Source organism: Triticum aestivum, chromosome 6D (genome assembly GCF_018294505.1).
Source record: "Triticum aestivum cultivar Chinese Spring chromosome 6D, IWGSC CS RefSeq v2.1, whole genome shotgun sequence".
NCBI lineage: Eukaryota > Viridiplantae > Streptophyta > Magnoliopsida > Poales > Poaceae > Triticum > Triticum aestivum.
Genome location: NC_057811.1, coordinates 431,341,082 through 431,355,221, shown reverse-complemented (window position 1 = coordinate 431,355,221; position 14,140 = coordinate 431,341,082). Strand labels below are relative to the sequence as shown.

The following is a 14,140-nucleotide window of genomic DNA, read 5'->3' as shown; positions in this document are numbered from 1 at the left end:
ATGGGACCCGGGGCCGGGTTCCTCACCAAGCGGCGCACCCCTGAAGGTAGCACCTCCCAGTGCCAGCCCGATGGAGCCCAGTCCCGGACATGGGTCTCGTCGCGAACGGGTCGACGGCGAGGATGCGGGTCAGGCATCGTTGAAAACAAAAACTATATGCAAATGTAACATTTTTAAATTATTGGATTGTGATATCTTATATACAAATTCTAAATTTCTATAACTAAAATTATAAGAAACTAAAAAAACATCGATCATCGTCTAACAATTTGAAATTAATCTAATTCTTCTAGCTAAAACTAACATTTCTAAAATTTCTAACATTTCTATATACTAAAATTTATAACATTTGTATAAAAACAGAAAAAAAACCTTTGACATTATATTATAACTAACATGTCTATATACCATTTGACATTAATTAATTAATTCACCTAAAACTTTGTATAAAAATAGAAAAAACTAAAAAAAACTAAAAACTAAAAACAGAAAAATTGTGTGTGTGTGTGTGCGCGCGCGGCCGGCGCCGACGGCGGCGCGCGGTGGAGGGAGGAGATCGAGGCCGGGGGAGGGGCGCTCACAGCGCACGCGGGCAAGGTCAAGGCGATGGCGACAGCGAGGTCTAGGTGACAGCGACGGCGAGGCGAGGTCGATCCAAGGCGACGGCGGCGACGGCGAGGCGAGGGGATGGCGACGTACGGGACGGCAGAGCGACGGGGACGGCGCGACGGGGGCGGCGACGGCGCGGGACAGCGCGGCACGGCGCGAGAGCGAAGTGGGAGATGAAAAACTGAATTTTTTCGAAGTGTTTCTTATATAGGAGGCACCTTTAGTACCGGTTGGAGCCACCAACCGGTACTAAAGGCCTGTTTTGGCAAGGCCAAGCGGCGGGAAGGGCAGGCCTTTAGTACCAGGTGGTGGCTCCAACCGGTACTAAAGACCCCCCCCTTTAGTACTGGTTGGTGCCACGACCCGGTACTAAAGGGGGTGTGCTGCCAGGCGAGGGGCGCAAAGTTTAGTCCCAACTCGCCGGGCGAAGGGCAACCGCACTGGTTTATAAACCCAGCCGCGGCTGCTCCTTCGAACTCCTCTATAAAGCAGGCTTCTCGGCCTAACTATGGGCGCTGCCCTGTGAGCCTGCTGGCCCTTCTGGGCCTGAATTTCCACACCCGAGGTCTGGCAGGCCCACTAGGCAGCGCCCCAACAATTTTTTATATAGTTTTTTTCTTTTCTGCATTATTTATTTTCTTCTATTTATTTCTGAGTAATTTTTTATATAGCTTTTTATTTTCTATTTATTTATTTACTTCTATTTATTTCTGAGTAGTTTTTTATATAGTTTTTTTCCTTTCTGCTTTATTTATTTTCTTCTATTTATTTCGAAAGAGATTGTCCAGTTTGTATAACGAAGTGCATCCAGTTTTTGCCGTGACCCTCTCTATTTTTTTGCACATGCTATGCGGGTGAAATGATGATACCATGCCAACTTTCAACCTTTTCAGAGTTCATTTGTAGTGCTTTTCAATTTCAAAGCCATTTAGCTCAAAACAAATCAGTAAATGCATTAAAAATAGCAAATTATGCCAGAAAGGGCTGAAAGTTGATGACGTGGCTTTGAATGGCGCCTGCTGAACGCAAAAAAGTCCGGAGTTGTAATAAGTTATTAAAATTTTGAATTGCCGGTGTAACAGATGAGTTTTCGTCCGAAACCCTGATACTTCGAAAGAGATTGTCTAGTTTGTACACGAAGTGCATCCAGTTTTTGCCGTGACCCTCTCTACTTTTTTGCACATGCTATGCGGGTGAAATGATGATACCATGTCAAGTTTCAACCTTTTCAGAGTTCTTTTGTAGTGCTTTTCAATTTCAGGGCCATTTAGCTCAAAACAAATCAGTAAATGCATTAAAAATATCAAATTATGTCAGAAAGGGTTGAAAGTTGATGACGTGGCTTTGAATGGCGCCTGCTGAACGCAAAAAAAGTCCGGAGTTGTAATAAGTTATTAAAATTTTGAATTGCCGGTGTGACAAATGAGTTTTCGTCCGAAACCCTGATACTTCGAAAGAGATTGTCCAGTTTGTACACGAAGTGCATCCAGTTTTTGCCGTGACCCTCTCTACTTTTTTGCACATGCTATGCGGGTGAAATGATGATACCATGCCAAGTTTCAACCTTTTCAGAGTTCATTTGTAGTGCTTTTCAATTTCAGGGCCATTTAGCTCAAAACAAATCAGTAAATGCATTAAAAATAGCAAATTATGTCAGAAAGGGTTGAAAGTTGATGACGTGGTTTTGAATGGCGCCTGCTGAACGCCAAAGAAGTCTGGAGTTGTAATAAGTTATTAAAATATTGAATTGCCGGTGTAACAGATGAGTTTTCGTCCGAAACCCTGATACTTCGAAAGAGATTGTCCAGTTTGTACACGAAGTGCATCCAGTTTTTGCCGTGACCCTCTCTACTTTTTTGCACATGCTATGCGGGTGAAATGATGATACCATGCCAAGTTTCAACCTTTTCAGAGTTCATTTGTAGTGCTTTTCAATTTCAGGGCCATTTAGCTCAAAACAAATTAGTAAATGCATTAAAAATAGCAAATTATGTCAGAAAGGGTTGAAAGTTGATGACGTGGCTTTGAATGGCGCCTGCTGAATGCAAAAAAAGTGCGGAGTTGTAATAAGTTATTAAAATTTTGAATTGCCGGTGTAACAGATGAGTTTTCGTCCGAAACCCTGATACTACAAAAGAGATTGTCCAATTTGTACACGAAGTGCATCCAGTTTTTGCGGTGACCCTCTCTACTTTTTTGCACATGCTATGCGGGTGAAATGATGATACCATACCAAGTTTCAACCTTTTTAGAGTTCATTTGTAGTGCTTTTCAATTTTCATGGCCATTATATCAAAACAAATCAGTAAATGCATTAAAAATAGCAAATTATGTCGGAAATGGTTGAAAGTTGATGACGTGGCTTTGAATGGCGCCTGCTGAACGCAAAAAAAGTCCAGAGTTTGAGAGGACAGAGTGAGGGTGTAAACATGTAAAAATATACATAAAAAATACATTGATCATCAATGATCTTTTTGTGTACAATCTGAATTTTCAACATGACTCCTCAACGGTTTAGAAACCGGTGAAGACTCATATTGCGGCCACAAATTCTACACATAGAGTTCAATGAAGACCAAGTGCTTGTGATAGTTTGAGAAGTAACATATTTAAGGTGGTAAAAACCCTGTTAGCCGAGCGAGGTGGGACTAAAAAACAACTGCAACTACAAACCTCTAGTACCGGTTTGTGGTAGGAACCGGTACTAAAGGCGCTGGTGGGGCCCCAGCCGGACCGCGTGACACATCCTCTTTAGTACCGGTTCGTGCCACGAACCGGTACTAAAGGTTTGCAACGAACCGGTACTAATTAGCTCCGCCCGCCTAGCCGTTCGAACCGGCACTAATGGACACATTGGTGCCGGTTTTGTAACAAACCGGTACTAATGTGCTTCACATTAGGCCGTTTTTCTACTAGTGAAGCTTGCTGCCCTGGTTCTGGTAGCATTGCTGGGTTGTGTGGCGCACACATGCCAAGCGAGCTACGGGTATCCTAACCCATTGCCGCCCACCCCAAGCCCACCACCTCCTGCGGCACCCGCACCAGCAGTACTCACCGTGGGCTATTACCACAAGACGTGCCATAACGTGGAGAAGATCGTGAGGGAGGTCGTGGAGGAGGCTCAAAAGGCCGACCCTGGCATCGGCGCCGCGCTCATCCGCCTCTTCTTTCACGACTGTTTCGTCAGGGTACTTCCTACTACAGTGTATATAATTCATGCTACGTCCATACATGTGGATTTTTTTTTGAATAACGTGTGGATATTTACGCGTGCATGGATATGTTTGTGAGGCACTAACGAACCTTTTTGCCCAGGGTTGCGATGCCTCGGTTCTCTTTGACAACACCATGGCCAACCCGTAGCCGGAGAAGTTCGGCATCCCCAACTTCCCCAGCCTCCGCGGTTACGAGGTGATCGACGCGGCCAAGGAGAAGCTTGAGAAGGAGTGTGAGGGGGTCGTCTCGTGCACCGACATCGTGGCCTTTGCGCGGCGTGACGCCACCATCTTGCTAACCGAAAAAAAGAAGTTCGGCTTCCTCGACTTCCTATTGGGTGACAGGAAGTCCAACTTCGACATGCCGGCTGGCCGCTACGACGGGAACGTGTCCCTCGCCAGCGAGACCCTCCCCAACCTGCCCCCTCCCTTCACGAACATCACTGTCCTTGAGGATATGTTCAGGGTCAAGGGGCTCAGCCTCGAGGACATGGTCACCCTCTCGGGCGCCCACACGGTCGGGATCTCCCACTGCTCGTCCTTCCGTGACCGCCTCCCCCCAAACCCCTCATCGATGGATCCAACTTTAGCTGCATCCCTGCAGGGGCAGTGCAGCCGCGGCGACGACCCCACTGTGGTTCAGGATCCCAAGACTCCCGATGACCTGGACAACCAATACTATGACAACGTGCAGAAACGCAAGGTGTTGTTCAAGTCAGATGCCGCGCTCATGTCATCTGATACGACATCGAGATTGGTGGACAATCACGCCAAGGACCTGCGGGAGTGGTTGAAGCAATTCAAGGCGGCTATGGTGAAAATGGGCAGCATCGAGGTGAAGACCGAGGCCAACGGGCAGATCCGAAAGCACTACCAGTTTGTCAATTAACCAGCTCACGAATGGCTGATCAGAATATGGCGTGCCCTTATCTTAAGTTCTTGACTCCTCGTAACCGAGAGTAATCAGAATAAGCTGGTGCTTTTGTGTGTGCTAGCTAAATTACTGGTGCTGTTCTTTTCCTACGAAAATGTATTTTATTGGTTTATTCTTTGTTTTAAATCTGTATTGAATCTTTTCTGTGTACTTTATTATGGAGAGATGATATTGTCAAGGTATCTTTAGTTTTCTAAAAGGGGAATTTCAGCACTATCGTGCAGGGAGCTGAATCTAAAGAAACACACTAACCCTGCTTATAAAAAATCTATTCCCTCTGTCCCAAAGTAAGAGTTGTTGATTTACTACTACGAAGTTATACTTAATTAATCCCTCAAAAAAGTTATACTTAATTATGCCAAAGAAGGTTATACTTAATCAGCGACACTTATTTTGAAACAGAGGGAGTAATAACTAGCTCGTTATTTCAAAAAAAACTACCATGACGATCGATGCATTTGCACTGCTTGATTTGTTTTTTTTCACGCAAAACTAGCAAGGCGATTGATACATTTTCACCTATGTGCACCAACAACTTATACTAAGCAAGATAAAAAACTAATTGATAGCAAGATATATGACATGTAACACTATGGCTATCACAAAGTAAAGTGCATAAGTAAAGGGCTCCGGTAAGAGATAACTGAGGCACACGGAGACGATAATGTATCCCGAAGTTCACACCCTTGCAGATGTTAATCACCGTTTGGAGCGGTATGGAGGCACAATGCTCCCCAAAAAGGCACTAGGGCCATCATAATCTCCTTACGCCCTCGCGCAATGCAAGATGTCGTGATTCCACTAAGGGACCCTTGAGGGCGGTCACCGAACCCATACAAATCGCAACCCTTGGGGGCGGTCACCGAACCCTTACACTTTGGCAACCCTTGGGGGTGGTTACCGATACCCATACAAATCATTCGGGGCAATCTTCACAACTTAATTAGAGACCCTGAAGCTTGTCCCGGAGCTTTCCACCACAATGATTGAGCTCCGCAACACCAACCGTCTAGGGAACCAAAGCACCCAAGAGGAACAACCTCAAGGGTGCTCAAACACCCAAGAGTAATAAGCTCCTTACCTTCACTTCCACGTATCACCGTGGAGAACTCAAACCGTTGCGCCAAATGCAATGGCAAGGGCACACGGAGTGCCCAAGTCCTTCACTCTCAAATCTCACCACAACAACAAAAGCTATGGAGGAATATGAGAGGAAGAACAAGCAGAACACAAAGAACTCCAAGATCTAGATCAAGGGGTTCCCCTCACTTAGAGGAGAAAGTGATTGGTGGAAATGTAGATCTAGTCTCCTCTCTCTTTTCCCTCAAGAACTAGCAAGAATTATTGGAGGGATCGAGAGAAAGCAAGCTCGAAGAAGGTCAACAATGGGGGAAAAACACGAGCTAAAAGGATAAGAACCATTGGGGAAGAAGACCCCCTTAAATAGGCCCTCCCAAATCCAGGCGTTACACCCACAGCCCGCACATAAGCGTTACTACCGCTCCGGAGAGCGATACTACCGCTCGGACGGTAGTACCCACAGAGAAGTGCAATGGCGAGGAGCCACGAGGCGGTAGTGCTGCCGGAGCGGTACTACCGCTTGCTCTAGCGGTACTACCGCTGGGGTTGCAGCTCACGGGCTTATGGAGATAGGGCAGGCGAGTGAGTGCGGCGGTCTCGCAACAGCGGTACTACTGCCCAGTGTGAGTGGTACTACCGCTTAAAGCTGTAGTACCATGCACCTTGTGGGCTGGTGTGCCCCTTCCCCTTTGGCCCATGTGGCCCATTAACCTCCCGGGGGTTCCGGTAACCCCTCCGGTAGTCCGATATGTACCCGGTACCCTCCGAACCACTTTTAGTGTCCGAATACTATCGTCCTATATATCAATCTTTACCTCTCGACCACTTTCGAGACTCCTCTTCATGTCCGTGATCTCATCCAGGACTCCGAACTGTTGGAAATATGTAGTCCGATATGTACCCGGTACCCTCCGAAACACTTTTAGTGTCCGAATACTATCGTCCTATATATCAATCTTTACCTCTCGACCATTTCGAGACTCCTCGTCATGTCAGTGATCTCATCCGGGACTCCGAACTGTTGGAAATATGCCCTAGAGGCAATAATAAATGGTTATTATTGTATTTCCTTGTTCATGATAATTGTCTATTGTTCATGCTATAATTGTATTAACTGGAAACCGTAATACATGTGTGAATACATAGACCACAACATGTCCCTAGTAAGCCTCTAGTTGACTAGCTCGTTGATCAATAGATGGTCATGGTTTCCTGGCCATGGACATTGGATGTCGTTGATAACGGGATCACATCATTGGGAGAATGATGTGATGGACAAGACCCAATCCTAAGCATAGCACAAGATCGTGTAGTTCGTTTGCTAGAGCTTTTCTAATGTCAAGTATCATATCCTTAGACCATGAGATTGTGCAACTCCTGGATACCGTAGGAATTCTTTGGGTGTATCAAACGTCACAACGTAACTGGGTGGCTATAAAGGTGCACTACAGGTATCTCCGAAAGTGTCTGTTGGGTTGGCACGAATCGAGACTGGGATTTGTCACTCCGTATGACGGAGAGGTATCTTTGGGCCCACTCGGTAATGCATCATCATAATGAGCTCAGTGTAACTAAGTAGTTAGTCACGGGATCATGCATTACGGAACGAGTAAAGTGACTTGCCGGTAATGAGATTGAACGAGGTATTGGGATACCGACGATCGAATCTCGGGCAAGTAACATTCCGATTGACAAAGGGAATTGTATACGGGGTTGATTGAATCCCCGACATCGTGGTTCATCCGATGAGATCATCGTGGAACATGTGGGAGCCAACATGGGTATCCAGATCCCGTTGTTGGTTATTGGCCGGAGAGATGTCTCGGTCATGTTTGCATGATTCCCGAACCCGTAGGGTCTACACACTTAAGGTTCGATGACGCTAGGGTTATAGGGAATAGATGTACGTGGTTACCGAATGTTGTTCGGAGTCCCGGATGAGACCCAGGACGTCACGAGGAGTTCCGGAATGGTCCGGAGGTAAAGATTTATATATGGGAAGTCCCGTTTTGGACACCGGAAGTGTTCTGGGCATTATCGGTAATGTACCGGGACCACGTGAAGGGTTCGGGGGTCCACCGGGAGGGGTCACCAACCCCGGAGGCCTGCGTGGGCCAAGTGTGGGAAGGGACCAGCCCCTAGGTGGGCTGGTGCGCTTCCGACAAGAGGCCCAAGGCGCAAGGAAGGGGGGAAGGGGGAAAACCCTTGGCTCAGATGGGCCTAAGGCCCACCTAGGGTGCGCCCCCATCTCTCCCCCTCTGGCCGCCCCTCAGATGCATCTAGGGCTGGACGCCACCCCTAGGGGAGGAACCCTAGATGGGGGCGCAACCCCTCCCCTTCCCCTATATATAGTGGGGGTTTTGGGGCTGCCAGAGACACGAGTCTCCCTCTCTCTTGGCGCAGCCCTACCCCTCTCCCTCCTCGTCTCTCGCAGTGCTTGGCGAAGCCCTGCTGGAGTGCCACGCTCCTCCACCACCACCATGCCGTCGTGCTACTGCTGGACGGAGTCTTCCCCAACCTCTCCCTCTCCCTTGCTGGATCAAGGCGCGGGAGATGTCACCTGGCTGCACGTGTGTTGAACGCGGAGGCACCGTTGTTCGGTGCTTAGATCGGATTCGGCCGCGATCTGAATCGCTTCGTGTACGACTCCACCGACCGCGTTCTTGCAACGCTTCCACTTAGCGATCTTCAAGGGTATGAAGATGCACTCCCTCTCTCTCATTGCTAGCATCTCCTAGATTGATCTTGGTGACACGTAGGAAAATTTTGAATTATTGCTACGTTCCCCAACAGTGGCATCATGAGCCAGGTCTATGCGTAGATTCTATGCACGAGTAGAACACAAAGTAGTTGTGGGCGATGATTTGTCCAATTTGCTTACCGTTACTAGTCTTATCTTGATTCGGCGGCATTGTGGGATGAAGCGGCCCGGACCGACCTTACACGTACTCTTATGTGAGACAGGTTCCACCGACTGACATGCACTTGATGCATAAGGTGGCTAGCGGGTGTCTGTCTCTCCCACTTTAGTCGGATCGGATTCGATGAAGAGGGTCCTTATGAAGGGTAAATAGCAATTGGCATATCACCGTTGTGGCTTTTGCGTAGGTAAGAAACGTTCTTGCTAGAAACCCATAGCAGCCACGTAAAACATGCAACAACAATTAGAGGACGTCTAACTTGTTCTTGCAGGGTATGCTATGTGATGTGATATGGCCAAAAGGATGTGATGAATTATATATATGTGATGTATGAGATTGATCATGTTCTTGTAATAGGAATCACGACTTGCATGTCGATGATTATGACAACCGGTAGGAGCCATAGGAGTTGTCTTAATTTATTGTATGACCTGCGTGTCAATGAAAAACGCCATGTAATTACTTTTCTTTATTGCTAATCGTTAGCCATAGTAGTAGAAGTAATAGTCGGCGAGACAACTTCATGAAGACACGATGATGGAGATCATGATGATGGAGATCATGGTGTCATGCCGGTGACGAAGGTGATCATGCTGCTCCTCGAAGATGGAGATCAAAAGGCGCAAGATGATATTGGCCATATCATGTCACTTTATGATTTGCATGTGATGTTTGTCATGTTTACATCTTATTTGCTTAGAACGACGGTAGCATAAATAAGATGATCCCTCACTAAAATTTCAAGAGATGTGTTCCCCCTAACTGGGCACCATTGCGAAGGTTCGTTGTTTCGAAGCACCACGTGATGTTCGGGTGTGATAGATTCTAACATTCGCATACAACAGGTGTAAGCTAGATTTACACATGCGAAACACTTAGGTTGAGTTGACGAGCCTAGCATGTACAGACATGGCCTCGGAACACAAGAGACCGGAAAGTCGAACATGAGTCGTATAGTAGATACGATCAACATGGAGATGTTCACCGATGATGACTAGTCCGTCTCACGTGATGATCGGACACGGCCTAGTTGACTCGGATCATGTATCACTTAGATGACTAGAGGGATGTCTATCTGAGTGGGAGTTCACTAAATAATTTGATTAGATGAACTTAATTATCATGAACATAGTCAAAGGATCTTTGCAAATTATGTCGTAGCTTATGCTTTAGTTCTACTAAGATATGTTCCTAGAGAAAATTTAGTTGAAAGTTGATAGTAGCAATTATGCGGACTGGGTCCGTAAACCGAGGATTGTCCTCATTGCTGCACAGAAGGCTTATGTCCTTAATGCACCGCTCGGTGTGCTGAACCTCGAGCGTCGTTTATGGATGTTGCGAACATCTGACATACACATTTTGATGACTACGTGATAGTTCAGTGCGTAATCTTAAACGGTTTAGAATTGAGGCACCGAAGACATTTTGAAACATCGCGGAACATATGAGATGTTCCAAGAGCTGAAATTGGGATTTTAGGCTCGTGCCCACGTCAAGAGGTGTGAGACCTCCGACAAGTTTCTTAAGCCTGCAAACTAAGGGAGAAAAGCTCAATCGTTGAACATGTGCTCAGATTGTCTGAGTACTACAATCGCTTGAATCGAGTGGGAGTTAATCTTCCAGATGAGATAGTGATGGTTCTCCATAGTCACTGCCACCAAGCTATTAGAGCTTCGTGATGAACTATAACATATCAGGGATAGACATGATGATCCTTGAGCAACTCGCGCAGTTTGACGCCGCGAAAGTAGAAATCAAGTAGGAGCATCAATTGTTGATGGTTAGTAAAACCACTAGTTTCAAGAAGGGTAAGGGAAAGATGGGATACTTCATGAAACGGCAAATCAGTTGCTGCTCTAGTGAAGAAACCCAAGGTTGAACCCAAACCCGAGACTAAGTGCTTCTGTAATGAGGGGAACGGTCACTGAAGCAGAACTACCCTAGATACTTGGTAGATGAGAAGGCAGGCAAGGTCGACAGAAGTATATTGGATATACATTATATTAATGTGTAATTTACTAGTACTCCTAGTAGCACCAGGGTATTAGATACCGGTTCGGTTGCTAAGTGTTAGTAACTCTAAATAAAAGGCTACAGAATAAACGGAGACTAGCCAAAGGTGAGACGACGATATGTGTTGGAAGTGTTTCCAAGGTTGATGTGATCAAACATCGTACGCTCCCTCTACCATCGGGATTGGTACTAAACCTAAATAATAATTATTTGGTGTCTGCGTTGAGCATAGACATGATTGGATTATGTTTATCGCAATACGGTTATTCATTTATGGAGAATAATGGTTACTCTGTCTATTTGAATAATACCTTCAATGGTCTTGCACCTAAAATGAATGGTTTATTGAAACTCGATCGTAGTGATACACATGTTCATGCCAAAAGATATAAGATAGTAATGATAGTACCACATACTTGTGGCACTGCCACTTGAGTCATATTGGTATAAAACGCATGAAGAAGCTCTATGTTGATGGATCTTTGGACTCACTCGTTTTTGAAAAGATTGAGACATGCGAACCATGTCTATTGGTATATATGCATGAAGAAACTCCATACAGATGGATCGTTTGGACTCAGTTGATTTTGAATCACTTGAGACATGCAAATCATACCACATGGGAAAGATGACTGAAAGGCCTCGTTTTCAGTAAGATGGAACAAGAGAGCAACTTGTTGGAAGTAATACATTTGATGTGTGCAATCCAATGAGTGCTGAGGCACGCAGTGAATATCGTTATGCTCTTACTTCACAGATGATTTGAGTAGATTCTGAGTATATTTACTTGATGAAACACGAGTCTGAATTATTGAAAGGTTCAAGCAATTTCAGAGTGAAGTTGAAGATCATCATGGCAAGAGGATAAAATGTCTATGATATGATCATAGAGATGAATATCTGAGTTACGAGTTTGGTACACAATTAAGACCTTGTGGAAATTGTTTCATAACTAATACCGCCTGGAACTCCATAGTGTGATGGTGTGTACGAACATCATAACTGCACCCTATTGGATATGGTGCATACCATGATGTCTCTTATCGAATTACCACTATCGTTTATGGGCTAGGCATTAGAGACAACCGCATTCACTTTAAATAGGGCACCACGCAATTCTGTTGAGACGACACCGTATGAACTATGGTTTAGAGAAACCTAAGCTGTCGTTTCTTAAAAGTTTGGAGCTGCGACGCTTATGTGAAAAAGTTTCAGGCTGATAAGCTCGAACCCAAAGCGGATAAATGCATTTTCATAGGACACTCAAAAACAGTTGGGTATACCTCCTGTCTCAGATCCGGAAGCAAAAGGGATTGTTTCTAGAATCGGGTCCTTTCCCGAGGAAAAGTTTCTCTCGAAAGAATTGAGTGGGAGGATGGTGGGGACTTGATGAGGTTATTGTTCCTGTGGCACCTACACCAATTGAAGTGGAAGCTTATGATAGTGATCATGAAACTTCGGATCAAGTCACTACCAAACCTCGTAGGACGACAAGGATGCGTACTACTTCAGAGTGGTACGTAATCCTGTCTTGGAAGTCATGTTGCTAGACAACAATGAACCTACGAGCTATGGAGAAGCGATGGTGGGCCCAGATTCTGACGAATGGCTCGAGGCCATAAAATCCGAGAGAGGATCCATGTATAAAAACAAAGTATAGACTTTGGAAGAACTACTTGATGGTCGTAAGGCTGTTGGGTGCAGATGGATTTTAAAAGGAAGACGGACAATGATGGTAAGTGTCACCATTAAGAAAGCTCGACTTGTCGTTAAGATGTTTTCCGACAAGTTCAAGGAGTTGACTACGATGAGACTTTCTCACTCGTAGCGATGCTAAGAGTCTGTTGGAATTATATTAGCAGTTACTGCATTATTTATGAAATCTTGCAGATAGGATGTCAAAAAACATTGTTTCCTCGACGATTTTCTTGAGGAAAGGTTGTATGTGATACAACCAGAAGGTTTTGTCAATCCTGAAAGATGCTAACAAGTATGCAAAGCTCCATCAATCCTTCTAAGGACTGGAGTAAGCATCTCGGAGTTGGAATGTACGCTTTGATGAGATGATCAGAGATTTTTGGTTTTTTACAAAGTTTATGAGAAACTTGTATTTCCAAAGAAGTGAGTGGGATCACTATAGAATTTTTGATGAGTATGTGTTGTTAACATATTGTTGATCAGAAATGATGTAGAATTTCTGGAAAGCATACAGGGTTATTTTAAAAGTGTTTTTCAATGGTAAACCTAGATTAAGCTACTTGAACATTGAGCATCAAGATCTATAAGGATAGATCAAAAACGCTTAATAGTACTTTCAAAATGAATACATACCGTGACAAGATTTTGAAGGAGTTCAAAATAGATCAGCAAAGAAGGAGTTCTTGGCTGTGTTACAAGGTGTGAGTATTGAGTAAGACTCAAGACCTGACCACGGCAGAAGAGAGAGAAAGGACGAAGGTCGTCCCCTATGCTTTAGACGTAGGCTCTACAGTATGCTATGTTGTGTACCGCACCTGAAGTGTGCCTTGCCATGAATTAGTCAAGGGGTACAAGAGTGATCCAGGAATGGATCACATGACAGCGGTCGAACTTATCCTTAGTAACTAGTGGACTAAGGAATTTTCTCGATTATGGAGGTGGTAAAAGAGTTCGTCATAAGGGGTTACGTCGATGCAAACTTTGACACTAATCTGGATGACTCTGAGTAGTAAACTGGATTCGTATAGTAGAGAAGTTATTTGGAATAGCTCCAAGTAGCGCGTGGTAGCTGCATCTACAAGATGACATAGAGATTTGTAAAGCACACACGGATCTGAAAGGTTCAGACCCATTGACTAATAACCTCTCTCACAGGCGAGATATGAACAAACCCCATGGGTGTTGGATTCATTACAATCACATAGTGATGTGAACTAGATTATTGACTCTAGTGCAAGTGGGAGACTGTTGGAAATATGCCCTAGAGGCAATAATAAATGGTTATTATTGTATTTCCTTGTTCATGATAATTGTCTATTGTTAATGCTATAATTGTATTAACTGGAAACCGTAATACATGTGTGAATACATAGACCACAACATGTCCCTAGTAAGCCTCTAGTTGACTAGCTCGTTGATCAATATATGGTCATGGTTTCCTGGCCATGGACATTGGATGTCGTTGATAACGGGATCACATCATTGGTAGAATGATTTGATGGACAAGACCCAATCCTAAGCATAGCACACAATCGTGTAGTTCGTTTGCTAGAGCTTTTCTAATGTCAAGTATCATTTCCTTAGACCATGAGATTGTGCAACTCCCGGATACCGTAGGAATGCTTTGGGTGTATCAAACGTCACAACGTAACTGGGTGGCTATAAAGGTG

General features: G+C 44.9%; 1 protein-coding gene across 1 annotated transcript; it reads left to right on the top strand.

Annotated features, from left to right (window-relative positions):
• On the top strand, positions 1–4,713 carry LOC123141850 (peroxidase 2-like). The gene is made up of 3 exons (XM_044560915.1): positions 1–46; positions 3,553–3,797; positions 3,973–4,713. Exons 1-3 carry the CDS (start codon positions 1–3, stop codon positions 4,711–4,713), a joined length of 1,032 nt encoding a protein of 343 aa, XP_044416850.1.
• Positions 4,714–14,140: the final 9,427 nt, after the last annotated feature.

Bases quoted from the DNA above. Each gene is read 5' to 3' on its own strand.
- LOC123141850 (XM_044560915.1), top strand. From the start codon at position 1: ATGGGACCCGGGGCCGGGTTCCTCACCAAGCGGCGCACCCCTGAAG. The intron at 47-3,552 runs GTAGCACCTCCC...TGGTTCTGGTAG, and splicing joins CAAGCGGCGCACCCCTGAAG to CATTGCTGGGTTGTGTGGCG. The intron at 3,798-3,972 runs GTACTTCCTACT...GCCAACCCGTAG, and splicing joins TTCACGACTGTTTCGTCAGG to CCGGAGAAGTTCGGCATCCC.